This window comes from Poecilia latipinna, unplaced genomic scaffold (assembly GCF_001443285.1).
Source record: "Poecilia latipinna isolate Pla-1442-1.1 unplaced genomic scaffold, P_latipinna-1.0 Scaffold4290, whole genome shotgun sequence".
Lineage (NCBI taxonomy): Eukaryota > Metazoa > Chordata > Actinopteri > Cyprinodontiformes > Poeciliidae > Poecilia > Poecilia latipinna.
Genome location: NW_015116906.1, coordinates 1 through 26,601, shown reverse-complemented (window position 1 = coordinate 26,601; position 26,601 = coordinate 1). Strand labels below are relative to the sequence as shown.

General features: G+C 38.4%; 1 protein-coding gene across 1 annotated transcript; it reads left to right on the top strand.

Moving 5' to 3' along the window:
* Positions 1 to 10,639: 10,639 nt before the first annotated feature.
* On the top strand, positions 10,640 to 23,475 carry LOC106942452 (acyl-CoA-binding domain-containing protein 6-like). Its single transcript, XM_015025725.1, has 6 exons — positions 10,640 to 11,137; positions 12,007 to 12,071; positions 12,408 to 12,504; positions 14,372 to 14,448; positions 18,771 to 18,876; positions 22,504 to 23,475. Exons 1-6 carry the CDS (start codon positions 10,859 to 10,861, stop codon positions 22,651 to 22,653), a joined length of 774 nt encoding a protein of 257 aa, XP_014881211.1. The 5' UTR covers positions 10,640 to 10,858; the 3' UTR covers positions 22,654 to 23,475.
* The last annotated feature ends 3,126 nt before the right edge of the window (positions 23,476 to 26,601 follow it).

Below are 26,601 nucleotides of genomic sequence, written 5' to 3'. Positions count from 1 at the left end.
TTGTCTTCCTAATATTGTGCATCACTAGTCTTCCAATCTGTTAACAATATAAGGAGACTTAGATAGAGGAGGCCTTGAAATGCGCTTTGCTAAGCACTCACCAACTACTGCACCGCTCACATCTTAATCAGCTGCAGCAGGGTGTCCAGGGAAGAAACGGTGTGGGTGAGCAAGTTCTTATAATTCAATAAACTGTCTCCCCCAGGCAAACGATACACTTTATGAATATCAAAATGCTGAAGCATGAAAAAAGACAAAAAAAATAGGAAGACAGAAATTCTGTTAATTAATTTTACCTTCAGTAGAAAGTAAAATAAGCAGGATTATGATCTTTTTTACTCAACCAGGTATGTTTGTATTCCTCTAACAAAGGACATTTTAGAAATGTAATGCAGTGGTCATTAAACTGTTCAAGCACCATGCATTTTGTTAAACTACACAATTAGTGATGTTATAGTCCTGAATTCAAAACTCCCATTTTTGCTGCCGTCGTTACAAACTGGTTTGCTACAGAAATAAAAAAAAGAGTGAAAGTATTAAGAAAATCGACTGGTTTGTCCTACTTTAAATTTAATCTAATGTAAGAGAAAGTGCTGCAGTCAGTCTATATTTAATAACACATGCTGATCTTATTTGTCTTATGAAAAGGGGAAAAAAAACCAAGGCACAGGAGAATGTATTTCTCAGGGCTCAATAATGCTATTTGTTTCTGCTGTTGCTTATATTACAGCCTGTTTCCCCTGACAATACCAAAACAAATGACAATTGTCTAATATCTTCAAAAACAAATTTTATCTTGCAATATTAGTCATATGGAATAAGTATATTGGTACTTTAATTTTGTCATCTTAGGATTACACTTACACCCTGCTGTGTCTCATTAATATGTTTGCTTAAGTTAAGACTTATAGATATTACGATGAATGTTTAAAGGAATTAAATACACTAATCCAAAAAACAAAACATCCTATTGATTAGCAAAATGGACAAAATCAACTCAACTTCTGTTAAATTCAAAATGTTGTAAGTTAATCACTAATCAACAGTAAAAAAAAAAAAAAAAACCTCAACACAAAAAATGCTAAGGATACTAATGTCTATGCAAATGCATTCTGTGCAAAAGTGTGATATGAATATTAATCAGGTTGATTGAGCGGGGAAATTTGGAAATGGTGTAATAACCCGACTTGAAGACACATTTCTCTGTTGACTGATTGATTCTGTATTTTTTCAAAGGAAATTGCGCAGTATGTCATCCTAGGCTGACAGAGACAGAACATTGACCTATGACTACAGTTTATACACAGGACAGGAAATAATATATCATGCACACTGAGCCTGCCCTGCAGCTCCTAGAGACACTAGTCAAACGATAGACAGGCCTCATATGTTACCATCAAGGCATGAATTGTCTATTCCAGAAATAAATGCAGGTTTTAAAATCATGTGATATTTAAATCTCATTTCATCAAGAAATTCTCATTGCGCATGCCAAAGGTCTCATTTTACACCTGCAGCAATCAAAAAACAAATGAGCAAATTTCTGAAACTGATTTTATCAAGCTAGCTCACACTCCAGCTTTCACACAAACTGAAAGTTTGCTCATCCCAGTGAGGTTATGTTGCACCTCTATTGCTCATGGAAAGAGCCACATCACTCTCTTCCATATCAGGTCTGCACAGTGAGCAGAGCTGCAGCTCTGTGAGGGGACCTGAAAAAGTGAGCCAACCACACAATTTTATCTAAAACAGATAACAGAGAATGGCAGGAGTCATGTTTGTGCTGCCACATGTAGGTCAAGTACTATTTTTTTCTCTACTGGATCTGGCACACTCTGTCAGTCACAGCCGGTGCAGCCGTGTCGTCATAAAGTACACATCCACCCTGCAACTAAAGAAAGTTGTTTACCTCCACAAATGGCCATCTGAAATAAAAAGCAAATGGTTTGAATTCTTTCCCTCAGTACACATCTCTTGCAATCCAGCGGCACAGAGTAATTATAGCCAGTGCCCTTTCTTATCTTTGCACTGGTAGCAGCAATGCTCGGCAAAGCTGGCACTGAACCCAAGTTCTGTTATGCCACTCAGGCCTGCAGTGCATGGCTCTAAACAATATAGGCTATTTTAACAGTTATAGATGTATTTGCTTCATACAGACACATCCACTTTCCCACCAATTCTGGAATAAAATAAACATCGGAACAAATGTATCCATTAACTGTATCAATCATCCATGAAGACAAGTCAGGTGTTTTCTATCTTCTCATGTGATGTTATCTGTTCATTTAAGCAGTGAACAAAGTGAAGGTAAAGCAGACAGTAATGATATAATAATTGACTCTGGTCTTGTTGAGTCACACAGTGTAGAGTGTGGCAACAAGTTAGCAGTAATTTGAATTTATTTTTAGCAGATGAAGGGCTGTTATTCTGGGGATGCCCAAACAGGGGGCATGTAAGTGTGTCTGAGAGTGTTTCTGCCCGTCTGTGTGTTTGGGTTTGTTTATCCAAACAGCAAGGGTCCTTACCTTCTATGGATGGGGCTTGGTCCTGGGCCGAGTACAGCATTTCCTTGAAGGCCTGGTGAAGACATGAGTGTTAAAATGATGGATGGCTGCAGACATGCACCCAGAAAACATGAAAGAACTCGTGTTTGCTTAAGGTTTACATCTCTGTGTTTTAGTTAAGTTTTTAAAAATGCGACCTCTAGAGTCTTGACAAGACAAACGCCTTGAATTTATATAAGTGTATACACAATTGAGATTCAGTTTTAATCACTTCAGGTCACTCAAGTCCAATCCAATCAGACAGACATCATTTGATCATTTAATAACTATTTGTAAAAGGTTTTCAATCTGCGGTTCCATTTGAAATACTGCTTACCAATTATAAATACAGATTTGACTCAATGCATGTTTTAAATTTCTATAATGACACAAGCAACCATCACTATGGATCAGCACAGAACCTTTCATTTTTGCTGTAACCAAAACCCCGTGACTGTACACAGGGCACTCTTCCCCCCCACAGTAAACAGGAGTATTTAAAGTTGTGGGACATCTCAACTGAAAATACTGCTTCTGTAAGGAGCATGTATGGACAAGCACGGAGCCTCAGCATATTTTAAAGGTTCTTCATGAGAGATACAGCAAACTTGCAGCAAGCAGACGGTAACATAGCTTACAAATGGAAAGTTTTAGTTATCTAAGCTTTTAAGATCTAAACATTTGAAAAAGCAAATAATATATGTTCCCTCAAGCAGCCTTTCATAATAAAAAAAAAAAATTAAATAAGATGCAGAAATATGTACATCCATATAAGAAACTTCTAGTGCTGAGCCAAAACCTAGGTTTATTTATAAAAGAGTCTGCTGTCACTTCATCCTTGAGTTTTTTTTAACAACAAAGCAGTGAGGGAGCACTGTGGGAAATCCTATGTATGGGTGAGAATCAAAGTGCATTAGGCTTGTTGATAGCTGATATTAATGTTCCCCCCACCCGCAAAACGGCAGCAGACGGAAGCTCTGACACTGAAGCGTCCACCAAGAACTAAGCATTTTGTTAAGTAGCATTGGAGCACTCTGAATTCAAATTCAAAAATACTTTATTGATCCAAAAGGGAAATTAAATGCTGTTGTAACTCATATTAGCCCAGGTTCTTCAAAGACTTGTTGTGGATGCTGGGCAGGAAGGATCTCCAATAACAGTCTGTATTACAGCAAACCTGAAGAAGCCTCCGACTGAAAGTAGTCTCATTAAGAGGATGCTCAGGGTTGTTCATAATTTTACTGATTTTATGAAGAATCCTTCTTTGCACCATCATTTCCAGAGCTTCCACAGCAGTCACTGAAACCGTTTATCAGGTTGTTTAGTCTTTCTAAGCCACTGGCTCTGTCCAACAGATGATGGCAGAAGAGATGAAGCGATTACACTCTCCACTACAGACATATAGGGAATGTCATAGGTTGGCTTCAGACTAGAAAACACCTACCAACTGATATATGGGAAACTCTAATATCTGACATAAACCTGCAGGGCTAAGCTGTAGGTCATGGCTGTTATAAGAAGCATTGTGAGTGTGGCTTTAAATGTAACTGAGTTGATCCAGCAGACACTACCGTTTTTATTCGCAAAGCCTGTGGACAAAACCAAAGTCAAGTATTATGGGAGGATCAGCTTTGATGATCATGCAGGAATGTGGCACACTTAAACCAAACACAAATACAGCACAAGTACTGGGATTAAATCTCCTCCACAAAGCAGAAGAATGGCTTTCATAATGAATATCTTCAGAACAAATCCTTAAAAAGCCGCAATGTGTTGAATTTAAACTAACCAACACATTTCAGTGACAGCCAGCTAAATAATCACATGCAAGTGACCCTTTCCGGGCCTGAAGAGATCTGTGGCTCAAACAGAAAGCCAATGGATCACTTAAAACGGCAGCTCTGTGTCTAAGTGGATCTGTACATTAAGAGGAATGGAGAGGATGGGAGGAGAGGCTGGAAAGAGGGGAGGAGGAGTGCAGAGGGCAGGTCTGGTAAGGGACCAGATGTCTTCCCAGTGGGGGAGGAACGGCGAGGTGAGGATGGGAGGGAGGAGGGAGGTATAGAAAGGAAGGGGGCTCTCAGCAGTTGCCATGCAATGCTTGTTGTATACATAATGGTCATACTGTAGTATTCTGCATATGAATAACATTTCTACTGCTCAGAATACATAATTTATGTAGTTGTTACGAAGCCTAACCCACTATACTCAGTCTAATTAAGATAAAGGCAAGGTGCAATGCTTGACCTTTGAACAGACAACAAGCTAGTGAAATCACATCTATGTTCAGTTTAAATCGAGACAGTAATTTGGTTTTTAATCTGTAAACAGGAGTCATGCTTTCTCCTCCTCTCCTCGTTGGGTTTTCAGGAATGATTAGACGGAACAGCCAAATGCATATAAAGACCTTGTTCTCTCGCCCACACACAAACACACCTACATCTTTATCTCTTATGATGTTTTTCAGACTCCAAAGCTAGACAAAATACAAGTACATTCAACAGTTGTCATCACATCTGGCTATTTTTTTCACCTCCATATTGAATGTAAAATGTAGGGGAAAAAATCCAATAATTGTTCAGAAGGTTAAATTAATTGCTTCGTTGTAAGATTTACATTTAAAGGAAAAATCTTTCTCATCAATATACATCTACTGTCCTTCTGGACAAAACTCTTGGGATGGAAGGACATGTGCCTACATAACAAGCAGCTGCTTAGCATACAGGTTTATACCTACAGTCCCACAGGGTAAAGCACACACCTAATTATTCCATCGCTCAATCATCTTGTCAATGTTCCCACGTTTGAATGAAGTGCCTCACCAACTAAAGGCATTGTTTGCAAGAACAGAACACTCACTTTGCCGCATTTCTCTAATCTGCATGGAAACGGGTTGACCAATCTACCCAGACCGCGTATGTTTTTTCTTTCTTCCCCACACAATAGAGCACACACACAAAAAAAATGAAGAGTGAAAACTGGGCAGTGGGTTAATTAATGTCAGCACACAGGAGACAGAATGTCACCTACAACTATATTCAGTCTGGATCTGAACAGCTGTAATATTCCACCCAACCAAAGACACAGCTACGTGAACAGGTGTCGCTTTTTCTGCATTGTGTCCTGGTCAAATAAACACCTGCACTGTTGAGACAATACGTTAGTGTATCGTTTAATACTGACAACTGCATAACATTACAGAAATGATGTTTTCTGCATGAGAATACACACTCTCAGACACCCTGTGGATATTCTAGTTTATAAACAATAACCTATATTTGCTGAATGACTGAGAATGACTCAAATTGTGTTTTTACCTGTTTGAACTTATATACTGACTTTAATTGAGTTGCCCATGATCAGCACAGAGCAGCTATTGAGCTGCCACCCACTCAAGTGCTGATGGTGTTTACAGGTCAGACAAAGACTGAAGGCTTCAAGGCACTAACACATCCTTGGTCCACAGTCTGCATCTTAGACTGGAGATAAACTCAAAGAACATGAACATGAGAGCATTTCTGTTATTTAACTATTTACAACAAAAAAGAGTCAAATATTCAACAAGATATTTATAGACTACGGTTACTAAAAATATGATATATTTACTTAAGCTCTAAATAAGCGATTGAGTAGAATCTCTAGCGCGCCCATGTCTTTATATGGTGCATTAAATGAACCAGCTATAACATTTATTTTATTATGGTATTCGTTGTATTTGGCCAAAATATAATACCACTATAAATGTAAACATAAAATTCTAACCATTTATGGGCATTACGCCTGGGCACGGAAAATGGGAAAAAAAAAAAAAATCTATCCTCATCCATCTCAGGTCAGTGAGTGCTTTGGCAAATACTGGAGGTGTAAAATGGCTGGTATGGCCATGCATCTGTCCCCAAGCTCGGTGTGCTTCCCCATATACATGTAGCGACACTACACAGCCTTGGAGTGCCTGTGTACAAATTAATAACTGTTAAATATAACACTTATTTTAGGATGAACCTTTTCCCACTGCATTTGATAAATTATCAACTTTTTTTTCCGCCTTTACGGGTTTATCTAAAGACATGTTAATCACACGAACACGGCAGCATGTCATTTGCCTCAAGATGGAGAGCTCTCCATGCCTACTGAAGGGACTTCCAAACTTAATATTAATATCCAGTGCATGTTACCAAAATAACACTGCCGCAGAGAGTTCCTGTTGAGTCTGGGGTGTAGGTTGCACAGGGTGACGAGAACAGGGTCTTTGTCTATAATTCATACAGCTAAATGGAACTGAGCAGCATGTCTGCACCAAAGCTTCTCCGGTAAGAAGTAGGTTGTGAAAAATAGCATGCTCCCCAAGTCCTGTACATCCCTCAACAAAGAGCATGAGTATTAACAAGGATCTACCTTTCTATGGCTGCAGACATTTCTGACAAAAAATATTACACTCTTATAATTATAGAGCTAACTACCACTGCTTAAATGTAACAATATTATTACTAATGCCTATAACAAATGAGAAAAAAGACATGATTTTCTGTTTTTTTTTTAATATTATGATAAAAAAAATTAATAATTGGTAGTTTAAATTGCCAATTTTGCAACAAATTACAGCACAAATTGTGAGCTAACCCCATAAATCAACTAGACAAACAAAAAAATTCAAGGTTTATTCCTGGGATCTGAAATAAAAGAGAGTCCTTATGTAGAAAAAAAATGTATAGTTGCACAAATACAATATTAGGAATGGCCAAAATGAAAGAAAAAATGTTTCTACAATAGATATTGATCAGGAATTCAGTTGGTAAAGAGGCTGAATAGTTAATTTCAGGTGTTTTACATTCAGCTACCAACAATAAACCCTGAATGCTCCCTTTGGCTCTTAACCGCAGTCAATTCCCCCTCCATAAACAATAGGGCATCTCCTATCTTTCCAGTCTTTTATTGGCCTCAAGAGAAGAATAAACTTCAAAAGTAAATATACATTTAAAAAATACGTAAAGGTGCTTTAAAAAAAAAGATAATTTTGTTGTATTTTAGTTTCTTTGAAGACATTAAAAACATAATACATCTTCGCCTGTGTCTTCATCCAGTAGGCATTTATTTTTAAACAGCCTGCAATTTGAATTTAACTGTACCTCATAGCGAAGATATTGTTTCCTCCACTCTGGGGTGATATGGGACGAAAGATGCTCCGCGAATTTCATTTTGCCGAAACAAGTGTCCCTGGAAAGCTCTGTTAAATCCGAGAGCGTCTCTCCCCTTCCCCGTCGACGCGACTTTTGTTCTGTCAGGCAACTTGCTGGCTCAACATGCGGTGCGGAAGCGCGCCTCTCTCCGCTCCTTCTCACTTCACTTTGGGCTCGTCCCACGCAGTGCGCTCCGAGCGGATCCCGTCCCGCATGCTACTTCACGGGGACCAAGGCGGTGACAGCGGCTTCTCTTTAACAGGTGGCCCGGCGGCACAATGTGAGGCTGGCTCAGTGACTTTCCTCGGTCCCTCCCTGGGACGTTCTGGGGACATTGCTGACGGCCATGCAGTGAACAGCACTGACGTGGTTGCGTCAGCAGGGCGCGCTCTGGCACCGGGCGCTGTTGGGACCTCCGGATAACTGTTGCTACTCCAGATACCTACTCCTTACTTTTAAATGTGTCCTTATAGAGGCTTTCTATACTGCAGTGTGGAGAGTTGTCTGCAATAAAAACAGAAATTATGTTACACTCTATGAATGAAGAAGAGTTCCTTTCTTCTGCAGCTAATTCCCAGATAAAACACCTGCTCAGGTTCGACACTAAACAAGTGAATTAATATAACTAATTAATTAAGCATTAGCTTAGAACATTACTGTCTAGAGAAGAATAAATTTCACTAAGCATAAAATAATGAACTTATTTGATCATATTTTTTTTTTCTTCTAAATGCTACAGCTTTAATTTCCCTCTAAATACAGGAAAGCCAAAGCATAGACTTGCAGAGTTGCATGATTTGTTTCTATAATTGACTCATAATCTCATTAATTATCATGGATAGGACTGACCAATTTTATTTGCAACAACAAATTGGATGCTTGAGTTATTGTTTTGCTTGTTTGTATCCCATTATAAAGTTCTACAAGAACAGGATAACAAGCAACCCCTACTTTTATCTTTTTAAAAACATTTCATCATGCTCCAAATCTGATTTTTGACTGATGCAATAAATAAAAAAAAAAAACGTTAATGATGGTGGAAGAAGAAAAACAAATTACCGTACCTTAAAAAGTTGGGTTATTCAGCTTTATTATGCAGTCAGATTTAAACCCTTGCTCTAGTGGAAAAAGTTCCCAGCAATGAAAAATTGTTTGAAACAAGGTGGGCTATGTCATGATTAATTCATTTGGTTTTTTTTATCACATTAAAACCTTTCAGATCAACAAATTTGATAACATTGGGTTTTATACAAAGATGACCTTCATTTTGCTGCTCTACAGCAAAATGTTCAGGTTCTGAATGTTCAGCCCCAGACCATCACAATACCACCACACTTGATTGACGGTATGAATTTCTTTTTTTAAGTAGTTTTTTTTTCCCTTTAAACTGTCCCACTGATACCATTTTGCCCAGTCTTTTTCTTATTAGTAAATGTTATACCACATTTCATTCTATAAAATCACAAAGTGACTCACAAAAGAGACAAATAATAAGTGGATTTAAAAATATATATTTTTAACTAGACTTAAGTCCAAAGGTAGAAAGTTCCAGAGTCTGGGGCCCTAAAGGTAAAGCTCCAGTGGAAAAAAGTTGTCTTTTGCCTTCATTTTATGGGAAACCTTTTCCTTTGGGAAGCTATAAACACAGATCTTTATTGAGGCAACTCAGCCCAGCCACTCTTGTGAAGATTCACCGCTATTCCATGTTTTCTCTATCTGTTGGCTCATGAAAATAATACAAGATTACTTCTCTCCCACCTGCCAGTGAGCAATGCCAGTCAACTTGTTGTAAGGAGGCTAAAGTTCTCCCTCTATTACAAGAAAGACACATTTGCTTGTTTGAAAACATTTTTGGTTACTACAAACACACACATTCATGGTGTGCAAACTAAAGGAAGCATAATTTTAGTTTTATGTTTATAGAATTGGGAAACATATAGCACGTTTCCTGATTTGAATAAAAGTAGATAGATGATGTTATAAATACATTTTTGTTTCAACATTTTTGTGGTGGTACACTGATACTGTGAAACTGGAATTTTTAATTAAGATACTGTGAGAATCTCGTGCATGCAGACATTTAAGAATTTTGTAGAATTGAAATATTCATTGTGGCTATGCAAAATAAATTTATGTGGGTAACTTAATTGTATACGTTTTGAGAGTGACCTGAGTACATTTTTAAACATTTTGACCAAAGCCTTGTTGAACCAGTGGTGGCTGTTCCAAAAATCACAAATTATCATTAAATGATTGTTCCAATAGCACCATCTCCTGGACATTTGAAGCTAAAGCTTGTCACCCCGACGATCTTTGAAAACACTAAAAAGACAAGGTGAAAAAATAAATACCTACCAAATTTTGATGAATTAATTTCTCCCATTTGCTATGACAGCTTTGATTTGAAGATGATCTCTATTGGATAACATTTACATGGAATAGAAATTAAATAATTTACTAATTACTCATTGAAAACACGGCCGTTTAATAGGAGTCTAATAGTTGCTTATTAGCTAGCTAAAATATTACAATAAAGTATAGTCCGAAGGGCGTTTTTATTGACTACGCACTGTAGTTCATAATAGATAGTAAAAATACTTTTAACCATATCTTACAAAATTGAAATAGCTGTCGCTCCAAAATAATGTACTAGTAAAGCTTTTCAGATAATTATGTTACAAGAGATCAGATTGCTAACTTTAGAGTTCGTAATGCAACATTTAGTTACATTTGTTCTTCTTTGTCTTCTTAACTTGACTTATCCGTCAAAAACAAAACATCCCACGGGACGTTTTTTTAATTATATAAATAATATTATTTTTTAGATATTTTTGTTTAATTGTTACATTCCCCTTAATGTTAATTTTCTTACCAACTGAACGTTTCAAAGTGGAACCAGAACTATTCTCAGTAGCGTTAGTGAAACACCGGCGCCGTTTGATGACAGTACCAGAGACGGACCAACGGCAGAAACAAATCCCTCTCTCGTGGAATTTTATCGTATTAAATGGTAAAATCTCGTTTAAATTGTTAATTGATTTGCAGTTTGCCACGGCCGTGCCTCTCTTGTCAACGTTTATCGCACGGGGGGAAAAAACAGTCTCGGTCGTCTGAGACGGTTCGTTGTAAACAATAACAATGGCCTCTGGTTCCCCGTCGTCCTCTCCGGACACTGCGACGGGCTCCGGTACGGACCCAGCCCGGCCCGATACGGGAGAGCCTCTTGGTGGAGCGGGCTCAGACTCTGATTCGGACTTGGGTTTGAGTAAATTTGACTGCAGCGCCGTGGGGATGGGGGACCAGCTGGAGGGAGATGAGCTGGAGCTGGAGTTTGAGTCTGCAGCCGACCGCGTGAAGGATCTGATACAGACAGCCAGCAGGGACCAGCTGCTCTACCTGTACGCCCGCTACAAACAGGTGTGTGGGTTAAACCAAACTGGATTTCAGTGGCATCGAAAGGTGTATGTTGGATGTAGGTAGTGACACCATGTGGCTTCAGGCAAAATGGCAAATGTTTGCTTCAGTGCCTTGCAACACCATTCAAATATATTTTAATTTTTTCCCTCTCTGTGAGGTTATCGGATTTGTTAATACAAATATCCCTCCTCCCCTCCCAGTTTAGCTTCAGGGTTTAGCTTCAGCAAACCTCCCATCAAGCACTAGCTTTCTGCTGAATAAAAGTCCTCCCACAGCATAATGCTGCTACTGCCATGTTTCACTGTTTGTATGGTGTGTTCAGACTGATGAGGAATGTTAGTTTTCTATTAACACACAGTGCTCTGCATAAATACCAAAAATCAAAGCCGACGACAGCAGAAGTTCCCAAAGTTAGGTTCTTGACCCCAAGTGTGGTCACAAATATGTGAGGATTTAACACAAATACCAGAAGATGACAAGAAAGCATATGCTTTTTAAAAATGTAGTTAAAGATTAAAAACTGGACTTGAAAATAAATACAAAACAATATGATGGCCATTACACGAGCTGTTGATGCTGATTTAAATAAATGTAAACCACTGATCTTTTTTCCCTTCTGCTTCACAATCAGATGCTACTTTTCTGTTGGCTTATCACACAAATCATAATAAAATACATATCCATTTGTGGTTGCAACATGGAAAATGTGTACAACCTCAATGAGAATAATTCCTTTAGCAAAATGTAGTACATATCATCAGCACTTTCCCTTTTCTTTGGAGGTTTGTAGTAAAACTTAATCCTACTTGTTTTAGCTTACCTTTGTAGTTCATCAGATATTATGCCTGCTAATTGTTTTCCTCTAACAGGTCAAAGTTGGAAAGTGCAATACATCAAAGCCTGGCTTCTTTGATTTTGAAGGACAACGGAAATGGTAAGTTAAGAACTCAGTCTGTTGCAATTCAACAAGCAACATTCAGTTTTCTGAAAAATTAAATTCATATGTAAGTTTGCATTTGTGTTAAAGACAGGAAAAATGAAGAAGAGTAATTGGCCTAATGCAAAAATGAAAAAAACAAAAAAACATTCAGTATTACAGGCTTTTGTAGATTCTGACAGCTAAAATCTTTTTCGTTAGTCATGTATGTTGTTGTAAGATTTTTTTTTTTTTTTTACTTTGAGTCTTTCTTAAAACACCCATCTAGTCCTAGATTTAGCATCTAAAATGGAGTGGTCCTGAATTGTAAGCAACACTGTATTATCGTGACAGGCAAGCCTGGAAGCAGCTTGGAGACATGCAGCCGGAACAGGCAATGCAAGAATACATTTCCCTTGTCAACGTGTTAGATCCCGAGGGCGCCACAAAGGTAAAACCACAACCACTTCTGAACATCCCGAGATGGTCATTTACAGTTTTCTGGATCTTGACATACCGTGCAATAATTAAGACTCATCAGGCTTTCTGGATACATTTGGTATTCTAAGAATAGAACCAATAATATTATGAGACATTTACATTTTCTGTCTGTGTTTAATATAACGCCTTTCTGTAAAGCCTTCCTGGTCCTTCATTACGACATTTTTAACCTTGTTATGTGCGAAGCATATTGAGTGGATGTAGTGTAGTTTCTCTGCCAGCAGATGCCACTGTCATATTGCAGTTTTTAGCTACCAAATTATTTTATACAGTACATGCAGCATAAGAAAAAAATATAAGTTGAAATACGTTTGTTTTCTTTTGGCAGTAGCTTTAAAAGAAATAAATATAAGTAAAACTGATCTTACTTTGTTTCATGATCCTCTCCTTGCTGTAGAGGATTATGAAGCTGTTTGCATGTAGAGCAGATAGATGGGAATAAAAAAACGAATGCCTCTACCATTCACCGTATGTTTTTGAAAGTCTAAAATCATTACATGTTGGTTACACTTTGAAAATTGCGAAGAACAAATAGAAAAGTGAACTTTTGGCTGTTAACACTAGGAGTAAGTATAAAGTTACAAACATTACAAGCAGTATATCTGACAAATCAGCTCAAGGTTGTTTTTCTTCCTTCTGAAAAGAAAGGAATAGCGGATTCATCTCACATGTTCTTTTTGACCTACTGTTGTGCTTAAGCTCCTTCTCTTTCTTTCTATCGTCCACTAGCGCTCTGTGTCTGTCCCCCCAAATCATCTTTCCATTTTTAACCCCAGTGGCCTTTTTCTTTATGTCCCTCACTTTTATTCATTTCTTCCTCTTTTATATCCCCTTTTTTTTAATAGTATCACTGTCCACCACAATTGAAACCATGTCACATTTCTCTTCAGCTATTCTGTGCAGGGAAAATACTTGCTGACTCGGCCCAACAGAGGAGAACCCAGCAAAAGCTCATACCACCCACGCCTTCAAAAAAAGAAAATTGAACCTGATTGCATTAGTGTTAACAAAGCGTCATGGCATGGCTGGAGCTATTCTTTTGGAGGCACAGTTAAATGGTGTAAGTAGGAGTGCATAGACAGAGGAGCAGGGGAGAGAATAATAGCCACAATTTGACCTCTGTTCCCCTTTCAATTGTTAAGCAGACACTGGCTTTATATTACATTATAAGGCAGAGAAGCAGGGCCGGTGCATCAGCGAATATTCTGAGTTTCTGAAGTGAATTAGTTTGTCCCAAAAGTGCACGCATAGTTGTTTTGCTCCCTCTCTCCCCATTCCCTGAAATCCGATTTGTGCTGCTTCTTTTGTGAGTCAAGGTTGGTTAGTGAAGAATAGTCTAGGTAATAAATTCTTTGCCCAACTGGATGTTCAATGGAATTAAATGAAAACACAGATGATTAACAAGAGTCACAAACCGAGGCGCAGTACACGTTATCATGTTTGCATTCATTTTGGCACTTATTTATCGGGAATGAGGTCAGACCGACAACACAGGGGAGTTTCTGAGTATTTACAAAATTACATACAGGATGTGGAATGCACAGACTGTTAGAGAGGGTCTACATGTGGAGGCATTCATGGTGAATAGACATGTCTGACTCTTTGTGTCGAGTCAATACAAAGCAGCAAGGCCAAAGCCTCTCCTCAGAGAGGGTGGAGACTTTGACAGGTGGTCAACACAAATGGTCGTGCTTGAGACAAGCCATCACTGCACTGTAAACTGGTTAACTGTCGCTTACATCTGTGTGTTTAAATACCAGATTTTACTGAAAACTGACTCGAAGCTGGATTCAGATTTTTCTGTGTTATTCTTACAGCAACGACGAGGAGCAGAAAGAAGAACAGGTTTTGGAGGAGCAGCGGTCAGCTCTTTATACCAGGAGGAGATGATAAGGTATTTAAATCGGAGGCAACACATACAAGTTGAGATGCACCAATTTAGCAGTGTTAAAATTCAATACACCTAAGCACTTATTGTTGTCATCACTCCTGATTATGGATGATGTTTCTAAAGAAAGAAGACTCCAACTTAGCTATTTTCGCTTTCGGTTTTTAATAATAAAGTCAGAAGAAGCGTACTTTGAAGATGCCTTCATCTTGAAAATGTGGCTCTTAAATTATTTTATTTTTGTTGGGTTCAAACTTCTATTTTTTTTAATTGTTATGTTTCAAAATGTAAAAAGTAATTTAAAAGGACGCCACATTTTCCAACCTATGATGCCATGCAGTACAGTGAATGCTGCAAGTCAAGGACTTGATGCAATCTGCTGAGATAGAAACCTTTTAATTAAATTATTAATTGAGCTCACTGTACTGTTTGATAACTAGGATCAATTGGAATGTATTTGTGATTGAATTGAAAGGATTTTTGTTAAGTGCCTTGAGACTACATTTGTTGTGGATTAGCACTGTATAAATAAAACTGACCCGAACTCAACTTATATTCATACTGCAAAAGAGAGAGAGCAAGACTTTCGGCAGATAAAAGGAAGGCTGAAGCTAACTGTTTTGAGCTTTGGAAATCTCAGAGTTAATGTACGGATATACCTATGACTAAAACAGAATTTACTCACATGTCGCCTCTGTTGATATTATATGACCCCTTCTGACTGCAAGGCAGTTCATATAGTCTCATATATTATCTTTCTTAAAGAGAGACTGCAAATTGGAAAACTGGAGATCAGAAACCAGGCTCAAAACTCTTCAGTCACACACCAGAATCTGCTTTTTAGTCTAATATTCAAAGTAAATATGTGTTCACCGCATAGAGATCTGTACTGTCTTGTGTGTAAGTATTTCATAGATCTTTGTGGAGCAGTATCTCTGTTTTAATTCTTAGGTCAACTTAGTGAGCTTGGCATTGTTAACCACTAGACTTGACGCTGTATTTGATTATATTCAACAGACGGTAACTGCAGTCGCAGGTCTGGAAATGTCACGCAGTTCTGATTTATGTTAATGAAATCCTTTCTCCATTTACTCCTGCCTGGCAGACTCACTGAAGCTTGGAAACCCCCCCATCTTCATTTCAATGCAAAAAGAGCTTTTTGGAGATGAATATGAGATGTGTGAATCCTGCAGGTTTCCTCCTAAATGGCTGTACATGATTAGTATGCATATTTTCTGTAAGAAGTGCCCGGAGTCCCCCCTCCCCCCTTTTTTTTTTTTTTTTTTCTTTTTAATTACACAATTACACAGGCAGGATTATGGAGATGCACCGAGTACAGCAGAGCGAGGTTGCTACAGACGACTTCCCAGGACGATGTTCCCCTGGTGATATCCAGTCGCAGCAAAGACTCATGGGGAACCCGTCACAAGGATGACATTAACATGACACAAACACACCTGAGTAGACAGAGTCATACACTTCATGCTGTATGTCCACGTGATTATCATCCGAAGTCATGCATAACCTCCCAGACGTGATGAACTCACTGCTCTGCTGCTCTTCAATTTCCTCTTTCTCACACATAAACAGCCTCCATATTAAACAGCTGAACACCTGTTAACCAGGCAGATTTAATTGCTCTGCTCACTCTACCTCCACTCGTGTGTTTGTGTGTGTGTGTGTGTGTGTGTGTGTGTGTGTGTGTGTGTGTGTGTGTGGAACGTTTATAGATGAAAACAGGATTGATTAGCAATCGCTGAGCTGATCGGAGGGTTCGAATGCTGCATTTGCAATTTGCCGACCACCTGCAAGATGGATTCCGATAAAAGCGAGCTCTTTGCTGGAAGCCAGACCTTTGTTATTTCAGTTCTCATTGTTTCAGGTGCTTCTATCAAAGCTCAGGTCTTACGAGGGAGCAAGACGAGAGATTGTGTGAGTGTACGTGTGCCTTTGATGGATTATGTGGCCATATTGCTGATCACTAAAACTCAGGCCAGACAGATGAGTATTTTTTTTTTTTTTTTTACCAGTGTGACCAGTTTGGCCTGATGGATGAAGGACATATCTGCCAGTACACCACACTGGACATGCACACATTTGTGAGCACATAATGTTCCCACACATGCACATCCTAGATACACAAACGGTAAAAACCTTGGCGCTGCCGTGATGACAGAGTGACCTTCCCAGCATGCTTTGCACTGCTGTGGATGTCATGTTGTTTATAAGGCCCACATTAATTACTTGTTTGAATATGGCCTGTTGCTTTGCGTCTGTGTATTTGGATTCCTTTGTACAATTGTGCTAAAAGTTGTTGTCCAAATAATTGTTCGTGTGTGTGTGCCTTCATTTGTAAAATCATTTTAATGCTTGTTTATAACCCCAAAGCTCCCTGCTGTGTGTGTGTGTGTGTGTGTGTGTGTGTGTGTGTGTGTGCGCGCGCGCGTGTGTGTGTGTGGGTTCTTCATCGTCATTCATATGTATGTGTCATGCCAGCCCTGTCTCACCATCAACTAAAGACGGATGACTCGGCCTATTGATTAGTTGCCGGGGGAGACGGATGGTGGCCACGCATCAGGCAAACATTGGGGTCATGATGGCCATCAGACAAGGAAGTGGGCGTGGTCCACCAGAGGGCTTCATGAATAAACATAGCTGCAGTAATCAGGAGTATGTAAATGAATGTGCTGATACATAACCCTCCTCTGCTAAAAGCGTGATGAGTTATTCATCATTCACCAGGAGCAGATGAAAAAGAGTGAGTGAAGACAAAAGAGAGATGATGTAACTGAGAAACTGAAAGAAAAGAAGTGAGGATTACTAAAAAAAAAAGAAGGAACAACTGAGAAAACTCTCTTTGTATCTGTTTTTTCTCATAGAAAAAGGTAACATACTTTAATTTTAAATTTCAAGTTTAATCTCCCCTCAATGTGGTGTTAAACTGATCTGAGCTACTCAACATTTTTTTTTTTTTGTTTTTCTGTACTGTCTTCTTTTACCCAAATAAGCATGAAAATTATAGTTTTTGCAAAATTCCTCAGGCTTTAAAAGCTATACTTTAGATCTTGTGTAATTTACTCAAACAAATGAGTCTGCGTGGTTGTGCATATATAGTTGTCGTAAATAAACTGCACTATGTAGTTTATGCTAACATTGGTTAATGTTAGCATTTTTAACATATTTTGATTTGACGCTATTTGACAATATTTTCACTCCATATATTTCAGTTCAAGTTGAGTAGATCATGTTTAGAAAAAAAAACTTGCAGAAAAGAGCTGTTCTGCTCTTTGAGCATCATATAACTCAATGACTATTGTTTCAGCTGCTTTCTTTTATGCTGTTTTGTTATTTTTTTTGAGCGATACCCGTCACATTTTCTACCATAAAGGAACTTCTTTATCAAAAAAAAAATCATTTAAAATCAAAATCTGCTAAGAGTATGAGTAACATTCAGGCTTAACTGTATCACCCGCCGATGGTTCAGTTGTGCTGAACATGTTTAGCCTTCATGGAGTGTAAGTGTGGCTCAAGCTAGCTGGGCTCTCAGGACTTTTCCATGCCCAAAGCAGCACAGGAAGACAACTTGAGGAACTATGGGATTTGTGTTGACTGAGTGACTCTGTAGGAGCAGTAGGAGTGTCAAATATGCAGGTTTTCTTTCAGACAATAGAGCACTAAATTCAATTAATTTGAATGGCTTGGGTGGGTAAGAGGGAGTGGAAAGCGTAAAGCTCTAAATGAGATTTTGCACCCCTCCTTTTTACCCAACATCTCTCCCACCTTCCCCACACCCCCAAAGCACTCCTTCCTGTCCCCAATGCAACAAGGTGATTAGAGACAGAGAGATATAATTAGAGGTGGGATGGTGCCGCTGTGCGTGTCTCTGTCCCTTGGGGATGTGGCATGTGTGTCTGCCGCTGTGGTATCAGATGGTTGAGTATCATATGTTGATAGTGTTAAATTTCTGATGATTCAAAACTGATGTCATTACTACTTATGTGGCATATGTCTGGATGACGTACGAACCAGGAAGGAAGTTTAAGTTCACTGACTGGCAAAGGACACATATGTTGGAGAGTATTTTGAGCAGGGAAATAACTTTGACATCGATGGTTTTCGCAAATGCATTTCTTGCAAAGCTGTAAGTAACCAAAAACAACGTATGAGGAAAAAAAATTGTATCAAAACTTGAGTTGCACAGGGATTTACCCACTAATTTACAAAGACTTAGTGACCATAAATTATTGCCCTTATTTTCCTGTTTTGCTAAAAGAAAAATGACAACATAACTGTTTTTGTTTCTGTTTTTCCTCCTATCTTGTTCTCAGGGAAGAAGACAAGAACATCTTTGATTACTGCAGAGAAAATAACATCGAGCACATCAGGAATGCCATCAGCACGCAGAAACTGGATGTCAATACCAAAGACGAAGAGGTACAGCTCCAAAAACAGCATGTAAAAGCTGACGTAGTTTCCATGTGAGAGTTGCTGTAAATAGACCTACTCCAACAAATTATTACTTATTATTAGACTGCTATTTCTACAAAGTTGTCCTGCTGAGGACTCTTTCACCAATATTTTGCATACACGGCACTGAAAAAAAAAAAATTGAGACAACCTAAAATGATCAGTTTCTCAGATTTTACTTTTTATAGGTACATGTTTGAGCAAAATGAACATTGTTCTTTTATTCTATGAACTACTGACATGTCTCCAAAATTCCAAGCAAAAGTTTAGTATTTATTTGCAGAAAAGGAGAAATGGTCAAAATAACGAAAAAGAGGCAGTGTTTCCAGATGTCAAATAATGCAAAGAAAACAAGTTCATAATCATTTAGAAACAACATTACTAATGTTTTAACTCAGGAAGAGTTCAAAAATCAAGATTTGGTGGAATAACCATGAGGTTTTCAATGGGGTTCAATGCAGTGGTCTCTTAATTTTTTCCAGAGCTGTATGTGTCCACAGTCAGTGACTTTGCTTGGACCTGCTGTAAAGATGCATATGACCTATTAATGAGTGGCAGACAATGCAGCTCCATCTTAGTTTACACATAGAGGTTTCTGTTCTCACTCAGACATAAGGACCAATAGGTAGGACTGAAATGTCTAAAACTGCAGAAACTGCCGCTGCGGTGATCAGGTGTTTCCTGGATGGATCGTGAAATCCATCCGTCTGCTTTTGATTCATTATCAGACGAGCCAACTGGCCCCCTGCCCTTTCTTCAATCACCGCCACTCTTCACAATAAACAGGCATTCATCCGCTGAGCTCACAGTCAAAGGCCAGATGGTTGAGCCATCTCTGCTGAAAACGCTTGTGTAGCCACAACTACTGTGTTCTTCTAATTTTTTGTTGTTCTGCCCACTAGACAGCAGAGGGCAGTGGTGACGTTTCAGCTCAAAATAGTGTTAAATGCAGGTTAAAAGAAAGGGGCTCTGTCTCAACACTTGTTTTATGAGTGTGGATCAGAAATATCACCTCAGTTCAGTTCTCGTGTTGAATGTTAATGTTAAAGTTTGTGATATATTTTCAGCAGGTGTAAAGAAATGGCTTAACTTTGTCTTTAATCAATTTGCTGCTGTGCGTCCTTTGTCTGTCAGTGAAGCAAAAGCAGTGGAATGATTATAAAAACAGTTAAAAATAATCCTGGTAGGCATGAAAACAGCAAAACACGTAACAAAACATTAAAAAAAGACTTTACTTTCTCAAAGTATTGTGATAACTCCATATGAAATAGAAATAGAGTTATGCGATGCTGCCCCTCCCCCACTTGTTGCTATGCACTGGCAGTCAGTTAAGTTTAAAAAAAAGAGGCTGCTATGCTTAGAAAGACGTAATCGGTCGTTTGGTAATTAAAAGGAGCATCACTAATCAAGCTTTTTAAGGTGCTGCTGATTTAGTTGACAAGCTGTTTTAAAGTAATTCCATTATATACATTTTTTTTGTTAAGATGATAACCATAAAAACATGTTATTTTTACTTCTTGTCATCAAACAAGTGCAATCTTAAACCACCCCTTGGCAAATTCACACAAGTAAAATGCCAGAGTTGTCAAAGAAAGGTTGTAACATCCACACCTTTGAAGCAAGATGTCAATGTTTCAATGACAGGAGGACTCAAAACACGTTTTCACATCTGGCTTGCACAACAGGTGTTTATAAATGTGTAATTATTTTCTTTATTATCTGCTAATTCTCTTGTGGAGATGTGTTTCTTTTTTTGGAACATGTCCCAACTCTTTGCATTAAGAAAATAAGTTTTTCTTACTTAATAAGACAGTGCTAAAAAAAGAAAAAGAAAAAAAAGCCTCCCTCCACTAATTTAGTCATGATTTAGTGCGATCTATTGTACCAGTTCAGTCTTCTACATGATTTAATTAGGGTTTTATCACTGCTGGACCTGAGAGCCATCATATTTCTGAGTTTGTATTCTCCTGTTTGAACCACGAGACTCTGATGTGCAGTGAAAATGCAGGCAACACTCTGCAGCAGAGCACCTTAAAGAGAGAGTGAGAGAAGGCAACATCGGTATTCTGACCTGACTTATAAGTAGCCATTTTAACATGCAGCCCTGGTGATCAATATGATTTAAGCAACAGAATTGGACTTGCAGAGTTTGCTTTACCTAATTGGCCTCATTGAAAAATGAGCTCTTGAAGTTTTATTAGAACAAGAATCTTAGACCCAAGGAAAGGGCTGTGGGATAGTGTATGCGTAAGAAGTGCTTGATTCTGCAGTTTGTCTTGTGGCTTTTAACCAATTCTTCTCCACACAAACCAAGATACAGCGCCTCAAAAAAGTGTTCATACCCCTCATATTTTCTTCACATTTTACCACAAACATTTCTATCTTTCATTGACATTTTATGTGATGAGTCCACACAAAGTAGTGCATGAATCTGAAGAAGAAAAGCATTGGTTTAAAAAAAACAAACAAAAAAACATCCTAATACAATTCTGTAAAGTGTAACATGCACATGTATTCAGCTCCTTTTAGTCATTTATTCTTAATAAAAATTAGGTTCAATTAACCGTCTTCAAACTTTTGTAATTAGTAAATGGAGTCCACAGGTTTGTAAATGAATCTCAGTCAAAGCTGTGCTAGACAGCTGTTCAGTGAAGTGCTCAGAGGCTCGTTAGAGAACATTAGTGAACAAACGGCTTAATCCTGAACCAAAAAACACCTCCGACAGGTTAGGGACCCGGTTGTGGGCAAAGAGAAGCAGCCACAAGGCCCCCCCGTCACTTTGAGAGAACGGCACAGCCCTACAGCTCATGTGGAAGAATACGCTAATAGAACAACTATTAATTGTGCACTCCACAAACCTTGCCTTTATTTAAGAGTGGCGCAGAAACAAACTGTGTTTAAAAGGAACCTTTAAGAAAAAAAGGCCGTCTGTAAGTTTCATCTCATCTCAGAGATGAGATGAAACTTTTTGACCTGCATTCAACTAAGAAGAAGATTAAGACTAATAAGCTGCACATACAGCCCCCATGGTAAAAAAAATAAAATGGTGGCAGCATCATGCGGCGGTTATTTTTTAATTAGCAGGGACAGACAAGCTGGTTTGAGTTGACGGGAAGAAGGCTGGAGCTAAATGCTGAGCAACGGTGAAAGAAAATATGTCAGAGGCTGTGAAAGACTTGAAATGTTCCACCTTCCAGCAGGACGACAAACCCAAACATACATCCAGAGGAATTGTTAGATCAAAGTTTTTAAATGTAATTAGAATGGCTCAGCAAAAGTCCAAACCTAAATTTTGACACTGGTGTTCAGAAACTTTCCCTTCAATTTGAGGTAATGTGCAAAGAAGAATGGACAAACATTTCAGTCTCTAGATGTCCATAACTGGAGGACGATTGGCACAAAGGACTCACAGATGTAATTGCAATAAAAAAGTGATTCCACCAAGTATTGATTCATGAGCTGTGGATATAAGTGCAGGCTATGCTTGTGAAATTACTATTTGTAAAAAAAACACTTGAATATCAGTCATCATTATTCCGCTTCACAATTATGCAGCTCTTCAAGTTTGTGTGATTTGTGCGCTTGTGTTGGCAGGGTCGGGCTCTCCTGCACTGGGCCTGTGACAGAGGGCACAAGGAGCTGGTGTCTGTCTTACTGCAGCACAAAGCCGACATCAACAGTCAGGTAATCCAGAAATCCTCTCTCTATATTTATAGGGTTTTTCAACATCTACATAGTAGATAGACAAAAACCAAACAAACAAACAAAAGAACATTTAGCCCATAAGCACACTCAAGAGTCCTAGTCAGGTGTTACGAATGTAGCTCTTAGTGCTGAACCATGCACTGTATTTATTTATTTTATAATACAAAAGAACATATAAAAAAAAATTGTGACATAGCTGAGCATAACCTTCTGCCATTGTATCCTGGACGAAATATTTTTCAAAAATCCAGCTAAAGAGGCATTTTCTCAAACGGAAAGTTAGCATTCTGTAGCGCTTTCTTTTATATTTATCAGCAGTAGTTGGGTAAGTTATTCTAATAGTTAATAGAAGATTATTGTTTTAGTTAACAGAATTTTGTTCATTTCCTCACCAATGATCTGTCAAAATTGTTTCACTTTAGTACAACACCAGAAGCAATGTGCAAGGGTAAGCTGAGTTGCTTCGACTCTGTTGCAAACACTTAAAGATTTTACATTTCTCCAGGCATCATTCCATTCACCATCTGTAATTTTAGTTAACTTCCCTTTTCCCACACTCCCTTCAAGTGAGTAGTTTTCCCTGCATTGAGACATTTAAGAGCACTGTAAAATATGCTAGTAGAAGTAGGTGACGCTGTAAAAATAAATTGTCTTACTGTATCTAATGTGCCCTGAAAAATCAACAGTGTAGTATTTTTCATAAGTCCTAATGTGTAACTACCAGAAAAAGTCCTTTTTGAAACATTATTTTTTTTAAATCAGTTAATTAAATGACAACCGGTTAGATTCTTTCATTAAGTTATTCAGTTTGGATCTTTCTTTGTCACTGGAATTTAGAAAGTTGTCCATTATTCCAGGTAAGAACAAAAAAGCTGAATTTCTGCAAATTGGGGTAAAACAGGTTATTTGCAGACAGAATTAAGGGTTTTGCTTTCTTTAGAAAAAGTAGAGATCCTAATTTGCAGTCGAACATAGAGCGGTCTACGTCAATCCAGAGTGAAGTAAACTTATTATGCACTCAATCAGCAATGACGCTTAAGTGGCCACTGAGTTGGTATTTTCAGATATCTGGGAGGTAAAGATCCCCTTTACAGAAGAGCAACACAATGTGGACATTTTTTTTCTGTTCTTTTTCTAAGGATCTTGTTAAATCTAAAGCTTTTTGGAGCAGATCTGCTTTTCCAAACTGTTTAGTTACTTCAGTTTAATTTAATGAAGCTATTTCTTATGTATTTGGAGGACATTTTTCCAAATGCCAGGGAAGATGGGAAAGTTGTGAGAGACTTTTTTTTATGGAGCAGAGCTTTTTTTTTTTTTTTTTTTTGCATCTGCTCAGGTAAAGCATGAGCAACCTGTGAAATCCCCAGCACCCCCCATCAGCCGTCCCTTTTGTCTCTCCATCCCTTTCAGAAGGTCACCTTTAATTCACTTTGTTCCACACATAAATCCCTCAGGGCTTTAGCAGACACTGTTAGCTGGTAGCTAGCCTGGTGTTTAGACTCTCAGAGGTTTAGCAGCATCCAGTGGGCTTTAGCTTAGGCAGTAAGCTGGCTCAGCTGCACATCCGAGAAATTACTCCTCTTCCCCCTGCCCACCGCCGTGGCACGGGGCGGCTCACCGGGCTGCTCGCTGAGGTTTTAACTGCGAGGACAAATCAATTGGAAGTAATCAGGCAAATTGTTTTTACGTTGCACAACCCACATAATCAGGACATTTCACAAATGACTTTCTCTTTTGTGGTCATGTGTGGCCCCTTTTGTTTGTGAATGCTCCCAGAGAGGGGGGTGGACGTAAGAGTGGAATAAGTACAAAACAATTCACTCGTGATTTACAGCCTCACCAAGATGGTTCAAGCACGGCTGGACCCGTGTGAAAATAGAGGCTTTTTTCTTTTACTTTTCTCTTTTCAAAACGTAACCCATTCACAGTAATTTATTTCTGATTAATGTGAACATTGGCTGATATTAGAGTCTCACATTATGGCAACTTTGAGCGAAAATATGACAATATCAAAATACTTTCACGAAAAAGTTAAAACAGAAAATGTTGCACATTTTAGAATCATTTTTCTGCCTTTGCTATTACGGTATGGCATTAATTATTACTGTGATAATAATATTTGTGATTTATCTGTAATTATTTTTTATTGGAGAAGCTCCTGCTGATTTAGCTGTAGGCTTCAAGTGCTGGTTCCACCTATTTTTGCATTTTTTATTTTTTTTTACCCTTATAAAAGTAAGACTTAGAATGAAAATTAGGACCTATGCAATGTGTCACAGAGCATGTTGAGCGCGTCAACCTTCCTTCTTCTGATTCAAGTCGACTCAGCAATCCCAGAGTCGGATCCAAACTTGATGAAACAGCATCCAGCTTTTCTTCTCCACTAATCTGGAACAAACTTTGGAAGACTGAGTTCTTGTATCGTTTAAAAGTCCATTTGTTTAAAGCTGCCTTTGATTAACAACTGGACCATCATAAATTGTAGTTTGTTTTTCAACCTGTCATTGCTTTCCTCTGTTTTACCACTGCGATGTCATGTTTTGCTTATTTGTTGTTTTATCAACTTTTTAATTATGTAAAGCACTTTAAATTGCTTTGTCACTGAAATGTGCTAAAAACAATAAAGTTGCCTCTCCTTGCCTACTTAGTCAGGAAATTTGCTCAGGCTGGCCTGCAGTGAACTGCTTGACACCACATTTTAATTTATTGATCCTATTAACAATTTTTCGTCCATTCATGGAAAACTTCAGGACTTTTTTTTTTTTTTAAGAAGTGAGATTTCATAGGAAATCAAAGCACTGATCTGTTCATAAATTCAGCTCATTGGGAACTTTCCACCTGCCGCTCTCTCAGGTGTCTGAGGAACTGTTCAGTGGAGGAGACTGAATATGTAAAAAACTGGTAATTTCCACTGGAGTCACTAGGGACAGATTTATGTGGTGGCAGAGAGCAAAGTACAATCAGCTAAATCATATCACTCTGTCAAGATGCCAATTATCTCACTATGTATAGCTTACTAAACAGTACACTTCTCAATTAGAATGTGTTTGAACATCCTTTACTTTGAGAGGAGCCAAAATAAACCAAAGGAGATGGGGAAGATTAAAAAAAAAATGTAATAAAGACTTTTATAAATGTGTCCTTTCCCCCAAAGCCTCTGACATGAAACAAAGACGCTTTACTGTTGTACATGTCCATGAGAGAAACGGAGGAATGTTTGGCTTGTTTTCGGGCTATTAAAGCATCCAGTAATCTCCCTTGACCTCTACCAACTGCTGAGCAACCAGTAAATAAAGATCAAACATGATTTATGCTTAATTTGTTGATTAAAACAGGGAGGGGGGCTTAAGAGTTAAAACAAAAAGTATTATTATTTGCTTGGCAGAGGAGGAAAATCGTTGGAAAGTAATCAACTGATTGTTTTAGGGAATTGTTCCCAAACCCTGGTAACCTGCATTAAGAGCTCGTTTGATAGTTAATCCAGGATCAAGGGACCACAATAGGTAGCTGCGTGAGTTTGAATACGCAGATCACAGATCTGCCACCTGCCAGCTGTAGAGCCGGCTCTGGTGTTTGTACGGTACATTAAACCTCGCCGTGTTCCTGCAGCTAATACTCCCTGAAAAAGTGGGGCAGGCTTCACCAACTGTGGGGGACAGAGGCAGTAAAACCTTAATTCACAAAACGCTGTAAACTGAAGTTTGAATAATTGACCTGTTGTTCAGGCCAGAGTACGTAATAATGAATGGTAGAGTGTAAATATCCAACATGCTTTCATTCTAAAGCAACTGGGAAAACCTGATCCACACAGGAAAACGGTCGTAAATGATTAAGATTTTATAAGTTTGGTGTCGGTATGGTTATTTATTTTCAAACCATCCAGCTGCAGTTTTTTTTTTTTTTTTTTTTTTTTTTTTTTTTTTTTTTTGGTTTTTTTAAAAATTTTTTTAAAAAAAAAAAAAATTTAAAAACCCCCCCCCCGGGTAT